The 21,662-nt window shown below is 46.4% G+C and overlaps 1 protein-coding gene across 2 annotated transcripts in view; it reads left to right on the plus strand.

Moving 5' to 3' along the window:
- The window catches only part of si:ch211-278j3.3 (E3 ubiquitin-protein ligase RNF19A), a 103,648-nt gene that overhangs the window by 57,065 nt on the left and 24,921 nt on the right, over window positions 1-21,662 (plus strand). For both annotated transcript variants that reach the window (XM_041187863.1, XM_041187862.1), the window contains exon 5: window positions 12,213-12,357. In XM_041187863.1, the coding sequence (XP_041043797.1) occupies window positions 12,213-12,357 (145 nt within the window). The remainder of the gene's footprint in view (window positions 1-12,212; window positions 12,358-21,662) is intronic.

The raw sequence follows: 21,662 nt of genomic DNA on the forward strand, positions 1-21,662 counted from the left end.
ATAATTTCTGTCAAGTGGCTTATTAATGAACCTAACTGACAACCTACCACTAGCAGACAGGATTCCTGCGTTGGGCCATTCCTGCCTCCAACTTAACCGGGCAGTTTTCCTGACACCGGGAGTCTGATGTGGGCACTCCTGCCATGATGCCCTCTTCAGCAGGCTCCATTAAATTCTGTCCTGTAAGTGCTTCTATTGACCCCATAAAACCATGATCATTGAATAATTTTAAATGTAATTGCATTATGTGTGATGAACACTTTAATCACAGAAAATAGTTCATCTTCAAGGACTAAGGACATTCTGGAAGAATTTGTGTTTTAAAAGACACTGTTCCTAAAAGGCTTAATGCAAGAATTCTGCTTTTCTTGAAAGAGACATCCATTTACAAGAAAAGGTAATTAAGCAGTTGTAAAGAAACTGGAAACCTCTTGACCCTGATAGACTGTGTACAAAAGGGGTCACATGGTAGTTTATGGCTCTGAGGGAAAAAAAAGGCCATGCCTGGAACTGTGTTTAAAAATTGGTCTTGGTTTTGCTTTGAGAAGAAGGAGGACCAACTTCTTGTGAAGGAAGATAGCAGCCATTTTGCATTATGGAGCCAGTCCACAGCCGGAAGTGAATATAAGCTGCTTCTAAGTTGATCTACATGCTGGAGTTGAGTACCTGCAGGTTTTCCTCAAGTCTGCCTGAAAAGCAGTGCAAGAATCATCGATTGTTTTGTAGATCAGCGCCGAGAGATAAATTGCATAACCCGGACACATTTCAACATCTCCATCTTTCCTTTCCTCTTGAATCATTGCCTTTGGCAGACTTCCTCTTTTTTACGGTGTGTGTGGGGGTGTGACTTAGGCCATCTTGAAAGAGTAATTGGTATACTTTCATATTTCATACTGAATGTTAATAAGCTTTGCCTTTATTTGACAAGACTGGATTTATAATAAACTAATAAGTTTGTTGTTTATTGAAAGAAGCCTGGTTAAAGTCTCTCTTATTCTGGGTTGCAATAGCAAAGGTAAACAATTGGCCATTTGGGAAGTGAATCAAACTTTTAAACTAATAATGCGACCTGGCGAGTTAGTGGGGCTAGTTAAACTGTGCACTCCTCCCATCCCATAACATACGTTTTATTTACTGGAATAAAAACAAAACCGGAGATAAAAATAGAATGCAGGACTTCACTCTTCCATAGGGTAATGTTGTCTCCAACTCCCTTCCTCCCTCTTGCCCAGAATTAAGAACCAACTGTTTATGTTTCTCTACTGGTGTTCTGGAGAGTGATCTAAACCTCTTGAGCTACCCCAAAATCAGAATTTTTTTTTTCTACAGCCTCTTGAGACATCACTCCATTGTTTCATCAGGGCTATTTTGTCAATTATACAACAGCATGATTCTTGATTCCTTTTTTGCAACACCCAAAAAAGTGTGGAGCAAACTAGTTAGCAGGATCTCATATGGTATAAGATCTGTGCCAGAGAGATAATGTATTAAACAGTAAAACCTGTTTTTCAATTATTGACCACCTTCCTCGTTTATCCTTCCCCATTGTTGAATATTTGTTGGTAGCTTCCCCGCTGCCTCTTGTTGTCATCTATAATTAATTGATATAACAATGGACCATTAAACTTCAAAAATGGCAATATTTGGTAAACAGCTACTCAAATGTTCACCTCAACATTTTCAGTTTGCTCTGAGAAGACCATCTATTCCTGCTAAGCAAGTTAATCAAGTGTAAAAGCAAAATACTGCGGATGCTGGAAACCGGAAACAAAAGCAGAAAATGCTGGAAAAACCCAGCAGGTCTGACAGAATCTGTGGAAAGAGAAAAACAAAGTTAACGCTTCGAATCCATATGACCCTTCTTCAGAGCTGAAGAGAAGTGGAAATGTGATGAAGTTTATACTGTTTAAGAAGGGTGGGGCAGGTGGAGCTGAATAGAAGGCCAGCAATATGTGGGGACAAAGGAATTGACAAAGATGTCATGAGCTAAAGGATAAAGGGATTGTTAAAGGTCACGATTAGTGCTAAAAAGGTGCTAATAGTGGTTTAAAGGTAAGAAATCAGAATGTGATTATAGAAGAACCAGGGGAACATTGTGTGAAAGAACAACATGGAACAAGTGACAGCTGGCCCTATAGGGAATGGGGAGAGGGCGGTGGTGGGGAAAGAAAAAGGATAGAAAATGGGATAAAAAAGGGGATAAAACTAAGGATAAATGAATAAAAAATAAAACAAGTGGGTAAAAAATAAAAATGAATGTAGAAGAAAGGGGATAAAAAGGGGGTGAGGATGGAGGAGAGAGTTCACGGTGTGAAGCTGTTGAACTCAAAGTTAAGTCCAGAAGGCTGTAAGATGCCTAATCGGAAGATGAAGTGCTGTTCCTGCAGTTTGCGTTGGGCTTCACTGGAACATTGCAGCAGGCCAAGGGCGGACATGTGGGCATGAGAGCAGGATGGTGTATTGAAATGGCGAGCGACCGGAAGGTCTAGGTCATGCTTGCAGACAGACTGGAAGTGTTCCGCAAAGCGGTCACTCAGTCTGTATTTGGACTCCCTGATGTAGAGAAGACCTCATTGGGAGCAGCGGATGCAGTAGGCCAAATTGAAGGAGGTACAGGTGAAGCGCTGCTTCACCTGAAAGGAGTATTTGGGCTCTTGGATGGTGAAGAGAGAGGAGGTAGGGGGCAGGTGTTGCACCTTGTGCGATTGCATGGGAAGGGGATGAGGTGTAGGAGGTGATGGTGGAGTGGACCAGGGTGTCCTGGAGGTCCCAATGGAATGCTGATGGCGTGGAGGTGGTTAGGGGAAGATGTATTTGGTGGTGTCATCATGCTGGAGTTGGCAAAAATGGCAGAGGATGATCCTTTGAATGTGGAGGCTGGTGGGGCGAAAACTAAGGACAAGGGGGAGCCTATCATGGTTCTGGGAGGGAGGGGAAGGTGTGAGGGCAGAGGTGCAGGAGATGGGTCGGACACGGCTGAGGGCCCTGTCAACCAGAGTAGGTGGGAAACCTCGGTTAAGGAAGAAGGAAGACATGTCAGAAGCACCATATGGTATGTTCGTATGCACGGCACAGGGGATTTTTAAGGGAAATCTCGTGATCTGGCTGAATTTCGTTTCAACCCAACCAGCAATAAGACCTATCTTTCTTATGAATGTTGTCTTTAGGAATGCAATACTGCAGATGTATTCCTTATATTGTATTGTTCCTTTAAGGAAAGCAAGTCTGTAGATGGGAAGAATAAGAAATTACTGATGGAGATGAAGGATGGGATTTTCCCCTCAGTACACTAAGTGCGGTGATGGGCGTGAAAATCGGCGCTTTACCCGCTGGCTGCAATGGGGGGTTTACGCACCATATTGCCTGCTTCCCGCCTCATTAAATATGCATGCACGGGAAACATGCCAGATCGCTGGCGGGTGGCCTCTGATTCACCTGGGCCGCTGTGAACTTTCCGTTTCCTCGTTCTGGGTGCCATTATTTAAAGTGCAGCTGCACACAGCGTTCTCTCTCAATGTACCCCAGGACTGCTCCACTGGAGACACAGCCCCGAAAGCCTGGAAGAGGCAGCCCCCATGTTCAGTGACGCCTCACTGGAACCCCTTTTGTATGCGGTCGTGGCCTGCCATGATGTCCTCTATCCTGCTTTGGCCACAGGAGGCCCAGCAATCTGGCTTAGGAGGCGGTGGCAGCAATGCTTGGTGCCAAAGCTGCACAAAAGATGTCAGGCACCCAGTGCAGCAAGAGCGTAATTGATCTTATCCATGCCACTAGGGTACACTGGTTCATATCCCAGCACAGCAGCTGGTTAATTAAAATCAATTGAAAAATCAGGAGTATAAAGCTAGTCTCAGTAATGCTGACCATGAGACTATCATTGATTGTTGTAAAAGCCCAATTGGTTCACTAATGTTCTTTAGGGAAGGAAATCTGCCATCCTTACCTGGTCTGGCCTACATGTGATTCCAGACTCTCAGCAATGTGGTTGACTCTTAATTGCCCTCTGAAATGGCCTAGCATTCCCCTCAAGGGCAATAGGAATGGGCAACAAATGCTGGCCTTGCCAATGACACCCACACCCCATGAAAGAATGAAAAAAGTGACTGAAAGAACCATTTCAGCACTCTCAATTCATATGTTCACAAGCCCATCACACTGAGATCTCACTCACTGCTAATTAAAAGGACCTCACCACTCCCTCTCACACACGCACCCTCACATCTCCATCTGGATTCATCTCCTCTGGAGATCGTGTCCTCATCCCATCCATGGCTCCCCTCACCACCCACAGATGCAAGGTATCCTATCATCTGCCCTGGCATGTGGCTTGCTAATACTTTCTCCATCTGTCTTTATGCAGGACAAGACAGCACACTAGTACAGAGAGAGGTCCCTGATGGGGATTGGTGTTCTGGAACCCAAGGTCGTCTCTCAGTTCGGAAACTGAGCCATTGAGCTGGCCGGAGAGGAAGTGGACCATGCCTGCGGTGACAGTGAGGTTGGTGGCAGACACTTACTTGAGGATCATGCACCAGCTCATCCCTCAGACAACCATACTGTTGAGTGCATTGTCCAGTTTGAGTTGACTTCCATGCTCTAATTATCTCTCTTTTCTTTCATACTAACCTCAGCTAAGTGCACAATGGCCTCAACAGCCAGGCTCTTAGCTTGAGCCCCGACAATACCTCGGATGAGAATCGTGAGGGTACCACAGCAGAAGACCCATCACAGCGCTCACCTACACCTTCCACCAGTACAGAGATGCACACCTTGATGGGACCTAGTTCTAGCGCAGGCTAAGAGTCATGATATGGTAAACATAGCACACAATCTGGTCCACAGCAAGCGGAGGCAGGGACATCCGAGGTCGCTGGCACTCATGGACTGCTGGAGGCCAGGATTCTGCTGAGTTTGTCAGAAGATGAGCCTCTGGGCTCGGTCCTAAATCAGTTGGTGGTTGCTGCAGTGACAAACACAGCAACATCAGGAAAGGATGTCAGCTACATTCATGAGATTGCAACAGAGGATGGAGGAGTCCGTCTGCCTTCAGTTTCCTGTGATTTTTTTAAAAATATTCTTTCATGGGATGTAGGCATCGCTGCCTAACCAGCATTTATTGCCCATCCCTAATTGCCCTTGTTCAGAGGGCATTTAAGAGTTAATCACATTGCTTTGTATCTAGAGTCACTTGTAGGCCAGACCAGGTAAGGGCAGCAGATTTCCTTTCCTAAAGGACATTAGTGAACCAGATGGGTTTTTGCAACAATCGGCAATGGTTTCATGGTCATCATCAAACTTTTTAATTCCAGATTTTTATTGAATTCAAATTTCACCATCTGCCATGGTGGGATTCAAACCCGGGTCCCCAGAGCATTACTCTGAGTCCAGTGACAATACCACTATGCCACCGACTCCACTAAAGTTTCAGCATGCCAATGCACCAAAGTCAACACTGGCAGGATGGCAGCTGCTATGGAGACCTTGGTCCAGGGCATTGGTCCTGCATTGGTGCACAAGTTGCACTCCATCACTTGGCATCCATCAGTGGGCATGCAAGAGAGGGGCAAATCTCCTTGATCTCACTCCAGCTTCCCCTTCTCAAGGAGTCAGCCAAGGGACCTCCAACACCCATAGGGAGGAGGACCAGCAGATGGACACCCTAGGGCCATCCACCCGGGCGACTCCAAGAGTGTCCAGCCGATCCCCATCCCCTCTTGCTGTGACCCCGTCACCTCCAGCTCCACAGACCGAGGAGGGTGCACCTGCTCCACAGCAGGACACCCAAAGCAGGCTGGGGGCCCTCCAGAGTATATCTGCCAAAGTAATCACAGACAACAGGGTGTAGCAGTCAGCAGGCTGCCTCCAGCTCCACTGTGGATATTGGGAATGCACCCAGGGTAGGGCTAGCAAAGTTAGAAAACTTTAGGAGCTCAACAGTGGCACAGATGTTCACAACATGTATATAATGTTCACTAATGTAAGTAGAATCACACTCATTTCACATCTCCTCTTGTGTATGTCTCCTTTTTATGATTGGCTGTGTTGCTTTCAATCAGGTGTGATACCACTGATCGGAGGTGTCACTATCGTGGGCCTCTCATCTATGTAGTGTGCTTCCAGATCACCACAGTGTGTGCCCCCTTTTTTTTTAGACCATTCTCTACATTAGTGATGCCTCAACCTTAATGTTAAGTGTGCATGTGAAAGGGACTTCGTTCACATGCTTTGCAGGGTCATGTCATTTTTTTTGGCTGTGTAAGATTGAGGCAGAGATGTTCTAATATCTTGTCTGTATTCTTGAAAGGCGAAAGTATAGTGTACAAGGCGAGCAATGTTTACACATAGAGAAGGGTCATAAATCATGCAACTCCATGTGTTTTCTGTCATCCTGCAGGGTTTCTATGCTATGAACCAATACTCAGAGTTCATGTGTGCTGCTGTCTGCCAACTGTGTTGCCGACTTTCCGAGTGTGCATCTGCTAAGTTCACCAATAAGTGGAAGCACCTTGCCATCTGTAATTGTTTGTATTGAGGCCGCAAGGTGCTCAATGTTAGGATGCAGCACTGTTGGTCCCATCACCTAAGCACTCACCAAAATGTGTGATGCTAATTGCAATTGGTGATTTTTGGTGATCAACAGAGCCTTTGAGCATGCTCTTGAAGTACACATTGTGACTTTAGATAATGCTGAGGGGAGCAATGGGATAGGAGAGAGGATGTACTGAAGCTGAAGCCTGCTCTTTATTAGTCACCTTGAGGGCCTCATGGTGTCTGAGCATTTTAGAGTTCACAAGGTCCAGGGCTATCCACAAGGGCACAATGTGTATCTTAAAGAGGAGGCATTTTCTGGCATGCACGTGGTTGAACATCACATCTTCAGATGGTCCATATGCATAGTAAGGTGAGGATAAAAATGCGCCATCATTTCTAACTGAGAGTGCTGGATGCTAATGTGATAGAGAAGGTGACACAGAGGACTGCATCATCTCTGAATAGATGCACACCTGCAGAATGTCCTCAGGGCCTTGGCCCAAGTGTGACCTATCAGTTTCACCATCAAGGTTACACAGAATGCATTGTACTGTTGGTGGATATAGGTCTCCTTGAGGAGCTTTGTCAAACTGAAGGCAAACAGCTATGAGCCCACTGAGGATAGTGGAACAGCTCTTGGCTCTTGTAGGCTATTGTTGCGACTGGGATGCTGGAGAGATGCTTGAAGAGGCAGCACCTTCTGACATCTGATGCCGGGACTCCCTCCTCCAGTTAGGAACTCATCTCAGCAAGGACACATGCACTTGAGGCCTCATCATCCTTCAAAGAATCAGGACCATGTGAGTCTGATGTGTAATGTGATTGAGAAGAAGGATAGAAGGAGGAGGAATGACTATTAACTCTAAAATTAAAGTGCGTGGTTGAAATGAGAGGAATAGCAATGCTGGTGTTAATGTTGGCCCATGATGGTACTCAATGCAACTCATCATCCTCCTCATGGAATCTGGTGGCTATGATGACTCCATGCACCCGCCTACCTCATCTAGCCCGTGCTATGGCCTCTTCCCCTGCAGCCTCGGCTTTCTCGAACTCAGTGTGCTCATCCCCTTGGATGTCATCCTCATCGGAGGAGACGTACATCCCCTCCATGTCAGAATCTGGCAAGTCCTTCCCCTTTGAAGCGTCAGGTCGTGCAGCATGCAGCAAGCCACAGTGATCCATGTGACCCTCTGGGGACTGTACTAGAATTCTCTGCCTGATCTGTTCACGCATCAGAATCGCAACTTTTAAGATCCCTATGGTCTGCTCCACAAATGCTCAGGTAGTGGCATGAGCATCGTTGTACCTTCTCTCTATAGGATTCTTCAGCTGCCACACAGGCATCATCAGCCGTGTCCTTTGTGGGCACCCTTTGTCACCAAGGAGCCAACCCTGGATCCTGTGCAGTCCTGCGCAGATGTCTGGGATCTATGGTGTACTCAAGATATATAAGTCATAGAAGTTTCCTGGGTATCTGGCGCAAACGTGCATGATCAGTTTCTTGTGATCACCGACCAGCAGTACATTGAGCGAGTGGTAGCCTTTCCTGTTTATGTATTGCAGTGCCCACTGTTGCCAGGGAGCTTTTATAGCCACATGAATGCAGTCGATGGCACCCTGCACCTGTGGGAATCCAGCAATGCCTAGTGCTCTGGAGTCCTGGCTTGATCTCTGTCGAAGTTGACACAATTGTGGGTTTTGGGGTTTTGGCAAAAAGGGCGCCTGTCACCTCATGAATACATTTTGTGCATGGATGCTTGAGAGATCCCACAGAGGTCCCCAGTAGAGCCCTGGAAGGAGCCACTGACATAGAAGTCGATGTGGCCATTACCTTCAGAGGCAATGGATGCTTTCCCAGGCCCCATGGCACCGATTCCTGGAGAATGTGGCAAATGTGAGTCACCAGATCTCTTGACATGCAGAGCCGTCGGTGACACTGTCTCCCACTCACCTGCAGATAAGACATGCGAGTTCTGCACACCCTTGGTCTTGCGAGGTGCCTATGCATGACGTCCCTGTGAGCCTCAACCTCTGTCCGGAGGGGACCCTGCTGCCCCTTTGCGTTGAGGGTTTAGCTACCCCCTTGGGTGAGCTGACACCTCCGTAATAACCTCCTCCTTCTCTCCTGTCCCTATGTGATTATGCAGACAGCGATAAATCCAGGCTTCATCTTCCTGATGGTCTCCTCTCTGCGGCATCAATGAGTAACAGACATGAGTCAGCATCAGACTGCAAAGGTCCTATTTCTGCCAATGACTCGTCAGTGAATGTGGGTTCAAGGGCTTTGTTCCAGTGTTAAAAACTAATTGCCCCAAAAATCTAGGCCCGTGTAGGGCTCATTTCAAGGTGCACCTCCCCACCCACCCCCTGCCTTCCACCCTTTACATGGCTCTTCATTTTAATTTTGCACTGCTGTACTGCATTATCACTGCAGATTAGAAGATGGTGGTACTGAGGTCTCACTATCAGACCAGCTTGGACCCTCCCTGTGTGAGTGTGGAAACCCCTCCCATTGTCCCAGAGGAGCTTAATGTTCAGGGTTCCCTCCCTCCAAGAACCTTTCCTCCCCCATATTCCTCGATTCCTTCGTGATTGTAATAGTTATCCCTTTGTTACCCCTGGAACATGGTGAGCTAGATGTGCTTGTGCCCCATGTGGACCTGACCCCTCTCCATCTTGAGGGCACTTGCACAGTCTGACATATGCCCCCTCTCACACCGCGCCCCCCCCCCCACACGTTTGAATGCCCCTACAATACCTTTTCCCCATCCAAAGGCTGCACGTGCCTCCTCTGACTGTGTGACATCTGCAACCCAGTATGATGGGAAATACCCACTGGACCAACATGCATTGCTCTGCGCACAACATCCTGCACATGACTGAGACTGGACTGACGTACCTTCACCCTGCCTGGACTGGGACAAGGACAGTCTTTGCAAGCTCAACATTGAAGCGCGTCTTCACTTAGCGATTCTTCCATTCTGGTCCAAAGTCGTTTATGCCATTCTGTGACCAACACTCTCCCCAGCCTGATACTGAGGACGTTTCTGGACCGCGCTATGCCCCCAGGTCATGTGTTGAGTGCAACCTTCCCCACTCTTGCCCCCTAGTAAAACGCTTGCCCTGCAGCATGTTAAAAGCCACCCCCACCTTACCACTGGTGTGGTAAGTAGGGACTTGTGTAGGCAAAATGTAGGATGAATATGTCTATATTAGTTGGTTACTTTTGTGTTTTGTAAGACCAGACAAGAATATTGCTGTTAGGCTGAATGGATAATGAGCTTGCGGATTTTGATCTTCTTGGCCCACCTTCGGTTTAGGAAAACAGTAGAATTGTCCTTCAATTTTCTGTCCATTGAGTCAATTGTCGTGTACAGAGGATTAATATTCTTTGCTTATTTAAATGATCTACCTTTCAATTTTTACTCAATTTTCAAAGAAACAGAGCAGGAAAACGAAATGGCAGAATGTCAATTTAAACAATGTACAGATATTCTCATTTTAGCAGCTCATTATCAAGAGAAAAATCAACTGTTCATATTCTGTCCATATAATGGCAATTTTTGAAATGCCTGATGTACTCTTCTCAGCTTATACAGCAATTATCTATGTTTAGTCAATAGAGGCTACAGCTGTAGCAACATTCATGCTTCATTTATTGATGAAGGTGTTATTCATAGACAGTTTGTACATACCTTCATCTCTGTATTTAAGATGTGATATTAAGGTGAAGCATGGAAAATCTGAGTTATTTTTATATCTTTGCAACACATTAACTTCATATGTTGCACAGTAATCTTAGTAACCAATATTTAATGAATTTTGCTTGTATTTTTCCTTACTTAAATATAGACTTCAGTATTTTATTTGAGCGTGCACGTCTTTTTATAACCCTTTCTCAATTGTTTCCCTCCCCAAACTTGGAATTTTCCAACTTGTTAACAGGCTTGAATCTTCAACAATATATCCGTGCAACCAAATGGCTACAGAGAATTGAATAGCTTAGGAAAGAGACAAATTGAGCAAATAACATTCATCAAAAGGTCCTCCTGATATTCCCACCTCCCAGTGGGTCCCTCATCCTATTATAGCTTAGGCTAGACTAGAATTTCCTTGAACAGAAGAAATTCCTTATGAACGGAAACCTGCATGTTAAGTCTCTGCCAAGCATGCTTTAGCTTAGGCCATGTCTAATGATTAAACCCTGCACCATGCTAATTAATTTACTGAAAAATATATGTGATTCCCACCATGCTCTCCTGTCACCTTGGAAGTTGAAAAATAATACCTCTTTAGCCCACTAAGTACAGGCTAAAAATAATAGTACAATGTTATTTATGGCTTAAAATAACTGTGCAGTGGTGTTTATTGATAAAATTAATATAAAGAAGCAGAAAGACTGCAATATACTAACTTTATCATAAGCAAATGTCATTTTATGCAAATGAGGGTGACAGTTTTAAACAAGGATCACATCAGATATGTAATTCTTGTAGGTCCCCTCGGTATGTTAGTAAAATCACAGTCAATATTTGTAAATACCTATAATTCTTTCTTTCTTAATTCCTGTTATCCCATGTATGTATAGAGACTTGAGAAGACTGAAGTAATCGAGAGGATCCCTGGATTATAAGAGTAACTTTTCCTTTTAAAGTTCAAACAGAATTTTTGATTATATCACTGATCTGCTTTGATTTAATTAGCAGCAAATGAACAATGACGTCTCACTCTGACAATGATACTAATCCTAAATTACACTCCGCAATAATTTTCACTTTTTACACACACTTCAGTAGGAAATTTGCAATCGCGGAGCACGACAGAAATTGCATCTCTATTGACACCTTTCAAATCTTTTGCCCTATCCATCAAAGTATCATGTTTTAATTGATCTCTGATCAAAAGGCATTTGCCCTTTCTTTGCACACTCTTCTTCCTTCCATTTTGAATTCATGAGGGACAGGGGAAGAGAACAGCCTTCATGTTGACATTAGCTATTTTAAAATCATATAAAACAATGGTGCAAAAAAAGCTTGTGTTTGTCAAAACCCTACTTCCCCAGCTTGTGGGGAATGGTTCCAGAGACACAGGTGATCCAGAACCTTACCTGTGTGTCCATTCTTTGGGAATGAACCTAGAAGTGAGTTTCAGTAAGTCAATCAGTTCAAGAGTGTTGTAAATGTCCACAAGGCTCTTCTCACTTGATGCCTACATATGACCACGTCCACTGGGTGTTGTTGATAAAAATCAGGGGGTGAATCTTTGACTGAACCCCCCTTCTGTCTGGGATTACTGCCTTGTAAAATTAATTGGGCTAAACTAAGACTGAGGAATTCCCAGTCTGCATAGCTGTTACATCACATGGTACATTTAGTATTTGAGCTCCATGTTTGTACCAGTTTTGAACCCATAATATTTTACATGTTAGGCAAATGTGATGGCCATTCTATAATGAAATTATGTCCTTAGTGGGCTATTATATTAAGTTTTCCCTCAGTTTAGGAAAGTTAAATCTACTCTGAAAGAGAAAATGAAGATGTTCTGGCTTGAGGGGAGTGGGGAGGTGGGAGAGGATCAATTAGCATAGATTTGTCATTGATGTTTTCTTTTAATTATGATTTTAGATTTGTTACTTGTAAAGTAAGACTCTGTTTCCATCTCCCAATCCCTCAATTTTGTAGCGGAAGAAATCAAGCCTTGTCCACGTTGTGGTGCTTTTATCCTGAAGATGAATGATGGAAGCTGCAATAGGATGACATGTGCTGTGTGTGGTTGCCAGTTCTGCTGGCTGTGCATGAAGGAGATTACAGATCTGCACTACCTCAGGTATGGCAACTTAGACTTACAACAATATTTATGACTGCTACTAAATATGTTGCTTTCATCCCACACTCACTCACTTTTCCAGAACTGCTTTATCCAATTCAGGTTTGCAGGAAAGCGGAGCCTATCCAGACAGACAGCAGGTGCTTGGTGGGGTATGCCCAGGAGGGGATGCTAGTCCATCATAGGGTGCACCTACACACATACATTCATTAAGGGGCAATTTAACTGTAGTCAATCTACCTAACCAGCACATGTTTGGATGTTGGGAGGAAACCAGAGTACCCGGCGGAAACCCATGCAGACAGAGGGAGAACGTGCAAACTCCACACAGACACCTAAGGTCAGAATTGAACCTGGGTTCCTGGAGCTGTGAGGCAGCAACACGAACCACTGCACCACCTAAGCCCTTGTTTACACCTCTGTGACTCGAAAATGGGAACTGTCAGTATTCTGTACTGTGATGGAAGTGAATGGAAGCAGTCCCATTGCCATGTATGGCCCTGCTGCTTTAAAAGATAGGAGAAAAGCTGTACTATATTTGTTACATCTTCCTGTCCCTGCTCAATCTCCTGGGTAGCAGGGCAGGAAAAATGCTACCTTCACTGCATCTAAATATTTTCTATGAATGTGCTTTCTTGCATTTGATTTTTCTCTTTCTACCTCCTCCCCTCGGTTGCAGAAAGGAACCCATTTCTAGCCTTCACTGCTGAAGTGTCTCGCCATCTGGCACCATATTAAAACTCCTTCTGACTGCAGGAACATGGGTAAAAAATATTGGTCAATAATGAGTTCTAAGGATCACTGAATAGAAGTATTGGTCAATAATAGTTCCTTAATTATAGCTGGAAACTATGCTGACTATATCTGGACAAATTATATATGATGAAGAAGGTACTATGACGTGCCAGTCTGAACTGTTCTGTTGATGGTCAAGAATTTTCTTTTTCTTTTCCTCATTCTATTAAAAAATACTCCTTTTTAATTCAAAAAATCTTTCTAATATTCTCAGTATAGTCTAGTAACCCATTCTGCTTGCTTATAATTTCTAGGAGGGGGAAGTCATGTAACTCTGGAGCACTGCTGAAACAACTAAGCTATGTCAGAGTAATTTGGTTTAGCTTTCATATACCACCCCCTGCGAGACAACCTATCTATACAGTACATTTATATCTCTAGCTAAGGATTAGGATCTTTTGTGAGGTCAGCTGATATGGTTCTGAATGTGATTCATCCTTCTCTAGTTCTCATACTGGACCTTGGATGGGGTACTTTGTACATGAAATAAGGTTTCTATGTTTGGAGTGTGAACAAGATTTTACAATAGAATTGGTTTGAAATATGAGGGCAAATCTTACATGTGCTATTGCTGGGACTCTTGCCCATTGATTGGACATATTTGGTGATCAACGGTGTATTGTGATATTATTTTAATGGATAGAAAATTTTGATTTTAGCTGAGACTTCCCACCAGTAGATTGCATTGGTAACTTGGTGTGCACAAGCTAGTTCAATGATAGGTTCACGGCAACTAATGGAATTCTGTTATCTTGATCACTGTCTGTTTCTCTTTGACTCTTTCTCTTGCCTCTTTCACCCCCGCTTCTCTGTCACTCTTCTGCCACCCTTTTTTCTCTCTCTCTCTCTCTCTGTGCCTCTCCCTCTGTGCGCCTCTATCTCGCTCCCTCCCTCTGTGCGCCTCTATCTCGCTCCCTCCCTCTGTGGGCCTCTATCTCGCTCCCTCCCTCTGTGGGCCTCTATCTCGCTCCCTCCCTCTGTGGGCCTCACTCCCTCCCTCCCATTTGTGTGGCTCTCTCCCTCCCTCCCTTTGTGCGCCTCTCTCCCTCCCTCTGTGCGCCTCTCTCCCTCCTTCCCTCCCTCTGTGCGCTTCTCTCCCTCCTTCGCTCCCTCTGTGCACCTCTCTCCCTCCTTCCCTCCCTCGGTGCGACTCTCTCCCTCCTTCCCTCCCTCTGTGCGACTCTCTCCCTCCTTCCCTCCCTCTGTGCGCCTCTCTGCCTCCTTCCCTCCCTCTGTGCGCCTCTCTGCCTCCTTCCCTCCCTCTGTGCGCCTCTTTGCCTCCTTCCCTCCCTCTGTGCGACTCTCTCCCTCCTTCCCTCCCTCTGTGCGCCTCTCTCCCTCCTTCCCTCCCTCTGTGTGCCTCTCTCCCTCCTTCCCTCCCTCTGTGTGCCTCTCTCCCTCCTTCCCTCCCTCTGTGTGCCTCTCTCCCTCCTTCCCTCCCTCTGTGTGCCTCTCTCCCTCCTTCCCTCCCTCTGTGCGCCTCGCTCCCTCCCTCCCTCCCTCTGTGCGCCTCGCTCCCTCCCTCCCTCCCTCTGTGCGACTCTCTCCCTCCTTCCCTCCCTCTGTGCGCCTCTCTCCCTCCTTCCCTCCCTCTGTGTGCCTCTCTCCCTCCTTCCCTCCCTCTGTGTGCCTCTCTCCCTCCTTCCCTCCCTCTGTGCGCCTCGCTCCCTCCCTCCCTCCCTCTGTGCGCCTCGCTCCCTCCCTCCCTCCCTCTGTGCGCCTCGCTCCCTCCCTCCCTCCCTCTGTGCGCCTCGCTCCCTCCCTCCCTCCCTCTGTGCGCCTCGCTCCCTCCCTCCCTCCCTCTGTGCGCCTCGCTCCCTCCCTCCCTCCCTCTGTGCGCCTCGCTCCCTCCCTCCCTCTGTGCGCCTCGCTCCCTCCCTCCCTCCCTCTGTGTGCCTCGCTCCCTCCCTCCCTCTGTGTGCCTCGCTCCCTCCCTCCCTCTGTGTGCCTCGCTCCCTCCCTCCCTCTGTGTGCCTCGCTCCCTCCCTCCCTCTGTGTGCCTCGCTCCCTCCCTCCCTCTGTGTGCCTCGCTCCCTCCCTCCCTCTGTGTGCCTCGCTCCCTCCCTCCCTCTGTGTGCCTCGCTCCCTCCCTCCCTCTGTCTGCCTCGCTCCCTCCCTCCCTCTGTGTGCCTCGCTCCCTCCCTCCCTCTGTGTGCCTCGCTCCCTCCCTCCCTCTGTGTGCCTCGCTCCCTCCCTCCCTCTGTGCGCCTCGCTCCCTCCCTCCCTCTGTGCGCCTCGCTCCCTCCCTCCCTCCCTCTGTGCGCCTCGCTCCCTCCCTCCCTCCCTCTGTGCGCCTCGCTCCCTCCCTCCCTCCCTCTGTGCGCCTCGCTCCCTCCCTCCCCCTCCCTCCCCCCCTCCCTCCCCTCCCTCCCCTCCCTCCCCCCCTCCCTCCCCCTCCCTCCCCCTCCCTCCCCCTCCCTCCCCCTCCCTCCCCCTCCCTCCCCCTCCCTCCCCCTCCCTCCCCCTCCCTCCCCCTCCCTCCCCCTCCCTCCCCCTCCCTCTCCCTCCCTCTCCCGCCCTCTCCCTCCCTCTCTCTCCCTCTCCCCCTCCCTCTGTGCGCCTCGCTCTCTCTCTCTGCCCCCCTTCCTCTGTGCGCCTCGCTCTCTCTCTCTCCCCCCTCCCTCTTTGTGCCTCTCTCTCTCTCTGGCGTATTACTTGGGCCATTTTGACCCCAAACAGCCCTCACTTAGCTGCCAGGAAAATAGTTGTAGACTGAAACATAGAAAATAGTAGGTAATTCGGCCCTTTGAGCCTGCTCTGCCATTCACTATGAACATGGCTGATCTTGTATCTCAATGCCATATTCCAGCACTCTCCCCATTCTCTTTGACACCTTGAGGTATAGAATTCCATCTATTTCCTTCTTAAACATATTCAGTCACTTGGCCTCCACAGACCTCTGTAGTAGAAAGGTCAACAGGTTCACCACCCTCTGAGTGAAGAGGTTTCTCCTCATCTCAGTCCTAAATGGCCTACCCTGTATCCTGAGACTATGACCCCGTTTTGGTAGACCCCCCCCCCCCCCCACAAGCCAGAGGAAACATTATCCCTGCATCTAGTCTGTCCAACCTGGTTAGAATTTTATACGTTTCAATGAGATCCCCTCTAATTCTTCTAAACTCCAGTGAATACAGGCCTAGTCGATGCAATCTCTCCTCATATGACAATCCTGCCATCCCAGGAATCAGTCTGGTTAACCTTCGCTGCACTTATTCAGGTTCACAGGTGAACCTGTGGAATTCTCTGCCACAGAAGGCTGTGGAGGCCAAGTCATTGAATACATTTAAGAAGGAAATAGACTGATTTCTAGATCTCAAGGTGCCAAAGAGAATGAATGGGGAGAGGGCTGGAGTATGGCATTGAGCTACAGGATCAGCCATGATCAGCCGAATGACCTACTTCTGTTTCGATTTTCTATGTTTCAGTCTACAACTATGGCGAGTATTTCCTTTCTTGGGTAAGGAGACCAAAACTGCGCGCACTAGTCCAGGTGTGGTCTCACCAAGGCCCTGTACAGCTGCAGTAAGATATCCTTGCTCCTGTACTCAAGTCCTCTTGCAGTCAAAGCCAACATACGACTTGCCTTCTTAATTGCTTGCTGCACCTGCATGTTTGTTTTCAATGACTGGTAATCAAGGACACCCAGGTCTCTTTGTACATCAACATTTCCAAATCTATTACCATATAACTGATACTCTACCATTCTGTTTTCCTATCAAGGTGGATAACTTCATACTTATCCATGTTATACTACATCTGCCATGTATTTGCCCACTCACTCAACTTGTCTAAATCGCTTTGAAGCCTCTTGACATCCTCTCAATCCCACTTAGTTTTGTGTCGTCAGCAAACTTGGAAATATTACATTTGGTACCCTCATCCAAATCATTGATATATATTGTGAATAACTGGGGCCCAAGCACTGACCCCTGTGGTACCCCACTAGTCACCCCTGCCATTCTGAAAAAGACCCATTTGTTCCTACTCTTTGTTTCCTGTTTGCTAACCAACTCTCAGACAATGCCAATATATTCCCAGTACCACGTGCTAGCAAGCACAGGAATGGGAGAATACAATAGATGAATACGTGGCTTAAGAGTTGGCGCAGGAGGGAAGGTTTTAGATTCCTGGATCATTGGGGCTGTTTCTGGGGAAGGTGGGACTTGTACAAGCGGGACGGTCTACAACTGAACCAAAGCGGGACTAACATCCTTGTGGGTGGGTTTGCTAGTGCTGTTGGGAGGAGATTAAACTAATTTGGCAGGAGGAGGGGACTCAGAATTTAGCAGTATAGGGACACATCATAATACATTAAAGCAATCAAGTCAGAGGGACTACAGCTGCATTACGTTTCAGGGGAGTAAGGCAAGGCTGGATGGCCTCTACTTTAATGCCATGTGTATTACATCTAAAACGGATGAGTTAAGGGTGAAGATTGACATGTGGAATTGTGATATAGTAGCCATCACAGAAATGTGGTTGAGGGAGGGGCAGGATTGGCAGCTCAACATTCCGGGATATAGAATAGTTAAGGAGTTAGTTACTGCAGTAAGGAGAGATTATATCTTGGAGGGGGCAACAAATGAAGGTTTGTGGGTAGAGCTTAGGAATAAAAAAGGGGCAACCCCACTTTAGGTGCTTATTATAGACCCCCAGATAGTCAGCGGGAAATTGAGGAGCAAATATGTGCACAATTTGGGAGCTATGCAAAAACAATAACAATAGGGTAATTATATTAGGTGATTTCCACTTTCCCGACATTAATTGGGATAGACATAGTGTTAAGGGCTTAGATGGAGTGGATTTCTTGAAATATGTACAAGAGAACTTTTTAGGTCAATATGTAGATGGTCCAACAAGGGACGGCGCAGTGCTGGACCTAGTTCTGGGGAATGAAGCCAGACAGGTGGCTGAGGTGGTGATGGGGAAGCATCTTAGTGATAGTGACCACAACGTGGTACAATTTAGCTTGATATGGACAAAGAAATAGACAAGTTGCAAAAAAATGTTTTGGATTGGGGGAGAGCGGATTTTGGTAAAATAAGACAGGATCTGGCCAAGGTAGACTGGGAACTGCTACTTGTGGGGAAATCTACAGAAAAGCAGTGGGAGGTGTTCAGAAAGGGAATGGAGGGGGTACAGGCTCAATATGCTCCCTCTAGGGTGATAGGAATGAGTAACAAGCCCAGAGAACCATGGATGACCAGAGATATTCTGGATACGATGAGAAGGAAAAGAGAGGCTTTTAGCAGGTGCAAGGGGAGCAAATCAACAGACGCATTAGTGGAGTACAGAAAGTGCAGGGCGGAACTTAAGAAAGCAATTAGGAGAGCAAAGAGGGGATATGAGAAAGCTCTGGCTGGTAGAAGTAGGGAAAATCCCAAGATATTCTATATGTATATCAATGGGAAGAGGATAACCAGGGAAAGAGTAGTGCCCATAAGGGACCAAGGGGGCAATCTATGGGTGGAGCCAGAGGACATTGGTAGAGTGTTGAACAAATACTTCACATCCGTCTTCACCCAAGAGAATGAGGATGAAGGTATCGAACTTGAGGAGCGGGACTGCGAGGTTCTTAAGCAACTTGATATAGGGAGTGACAAGGTATTGGAGGTGTAGGCAGGCTTAAAAGTGGACAAATCTCCAGGTCTGGATGATTTGTGCCCCAGACTGCTTATGGAGGCAAGGGAGGAGATCGCAGGGGCTCTGACCCAAATTTTTAATTTCTCTCTGGCCTCGGGGGAGGTGCCAGAGGACTGGGGAACAACTAACGTGATTCTGCTATTTAAAGGGTTGTAGAGATAAGCCAGGGAACTACAGCCCAGTGAGTCTCACATCAGTGTTAGGGGAAACTATTGGAGAAAATTCTGAAGGAGAGAATCTATCTCTGCTTGGAGAGGCAAGGATTGATCAGGGATAGTCAGCATAGCTTTGTCAGAGGAAGGTCATGCCTGACAAATTTGATTGAATTTTTTGAGGAGGTGACCAGGTGTTTAGATGAGGGTGGTGCAGTTGATGTAGTTTATATGGATTTCAGCAAAGCCTTTGATAAGGTCCCACATTGGAGACTTATAAAGAAGGCAAATGCACAAAGGGATACAGGGTAATTTGATAAGGTGGATTCAAAATTGGCTTAGCTGTTGGAGACAGAGGGTGATGACATAAGGATGCTTTAGTGACTGGAAGCCTTTGTCCAGTGGTGTACCACAGGAGTCTGTGCTGGGTCACTTATTATTTGTCATTTATATAAACGACATAGATGACTATGTGGGGGGGTAGGATTAGTAAGTTTGCGGATGACACAAAGATTGGCCGGGTGGTTAACAGTGAGGTTGAGTGTCTTGGGCTACAGGAAGATATAGACCGGATAGTCAAATGGGCAGATAAGTGGCAGATGGAATTTAAACCTGAAAAGCATGAGGTGATACACTTTGGGAGGAGTAATTTGACAAGCAAGTATTCAATGAATGGCATGACACTAGGAAGTTCTGAGGAACAAAGGGACCTTGGTATGTGTGCCCATAGATCTCTGAAGATGGAGAGGCATGTCAGTGGGGTAGTGAAAAAGGCTTATGGGACACCTGCCTTTATCAATCGAGGCATAGATTACGAAAGTAGGGAGGTCAAGTTGGAGTTGTATAGAACCTTGGTGAGGGCACAGCTGGAGTACTATGTGCAGTTCTGTTCGCCACATTATAGGAAGGATGTGATTGCACTGGAGGGGGTGCAGAGGACATTCACCAGGATGTTGCCTGCAATGAAAAGTTATGAAGAGAGGTTGGATAGACTTGGGTTGTTTTCGTTGGAGCAGAGAAGACTGAGGGGCGACCTGATCACCTGATCGAGGTGTACAAGATTATGAGGGGCATGGACAGGGTGGATAGGGAGTAGCTGTTCCCCTTCGTTGAAGGGTCACAAGGGGACACAAGTTCCAGGTGAGGGGCAGGAGGTTTAGGGGGGATGTGAGGAAAATCTTTTTTACCCCGAGGGTGGTGACAGTCTGGAATGTGCTGCATGGGTGGGGGTGGAGGTGGGTTGCCTCACATTCTTTAAAAAGTACCTGGATGAGCAATTGGCACGTCAAAACATTCAAGGCTATGGGCCAAATGCTGGTAAACGGGATCAGATGTTTCTCACTTGTTGGTGCAGACTCAATGGGCCAAAGGGCCTCTTCTGCACTGTGATTCTGTGATTACCCCCAATCCCATGTGCTTTAATTTTGCACACTAACCTCTTGCGTGGGACTTTATCAAAAGCTTTCTGAAAATCCAAACACACCATGTCCACTGGTTCCCTCTATCTATTCTGCTAGTTATGTCCTCAAAAAAACTCCATTAGGTTTGTCAAACATGTTTTTCCTTTCATAAATCCACGTTGACTTTGTCCAATCCTGTTGATATGTTCTAAGTGTCCTGTTATCACAGCATTTATAATGAACTCCAGCATTTTCCCTACCACTGATGTTAGACTAACCGGTCTGTACTTCCCTCTTTTTTTCCCTCCTTTTTTAAATAGTGGGGTTACATTTGCCACCCTCCAATCTGCTGGGATTGTTCCAGAATCTACAGAATTTTGGAAGATGTCAACCAACACATCCACTATTGCCATGGCCACCTCCTTTAGTACCCTGGGATGCAGATTATCAGGCTCTGGGGATTTATCACCTTTCAGTTCCATTAATTTCTCCAGCACTTTTTTTTCAGTAATATTAATTTCCTTCAATTCCTCCTCCTCACTAGAACCTCGATTCCCTAGCATTTCTGGGAAGTTATTTGTGTCTTCCTCCATGAAGACAGAACTAAAGTAGTTGTTTAGTTGCTCTGCCATTTCCTTTTTCTCTATTATAAATTCCCCTGCTTCGGACTGTAAGGGACCTACATTTGTCTTCACTAATCTTTTTCTTCTTAATACTTAGAGAAGCTTTTACAATCCTCTTGTATGTCCCTTGCAAGTTTACTCTCATACTCTATTTTTCCCCTCCTAATGAATTGGTTGCTGGACAACTGACAAGCATGGGTTTTAACCCTCACTAGATGATTAGCAGGCACCAAATGCACCTCACAGGTAGCACAGTTCATTAAATGTGTTGGTGCCTAGACATAGCTTTTCTGACCATAGTATGGACACAATCACAGCCACATCATATCCCATTGTCCAGTGATTCTGCTAGTTAGCAACGTGAAGCTTTGATAACAGCAGCTTGTGGCTCTGCAACCCAGTTGTAACAACATTGTCTGTGTTTTCTTAATGTTCAAGCTATCTACATCCAACATATACTTGCAGAATTCAGGTCCTCGTATGGGGTGCTTTGGTAAAGAGATGTATGTTTCATGAATGACTCTTCTCTATGATGCTAAATGATAGCTCGGTGTAGTCTGGGACTATCCGTCACACACGGAAGACATTTCCCCTATCTTTAAAATCTCATGCATCTGCCAGCTTGATCCTAGAGGATTGTTTCAAACAAAACCCTGTTCAGATCCCTTGGTGAGGAGTGCAAAACTGTAATA

This window comes from Carcharodon carcharias, chromosome 5 (genome assembly GCF_017639515.1).
Source record: "Carcharodon carcharias isolate sCarCar2 chromosome 5, sCarCar2.pri, whole genome shotgun sequence".
In the NCBI taxonomy this organism is placed as follows: Eukaryota; Metazoa; Chordata; class Chondrichthyes; order Lamniformes; family Lamnidae; genus Carcharodon; species Carcharodon carcharias.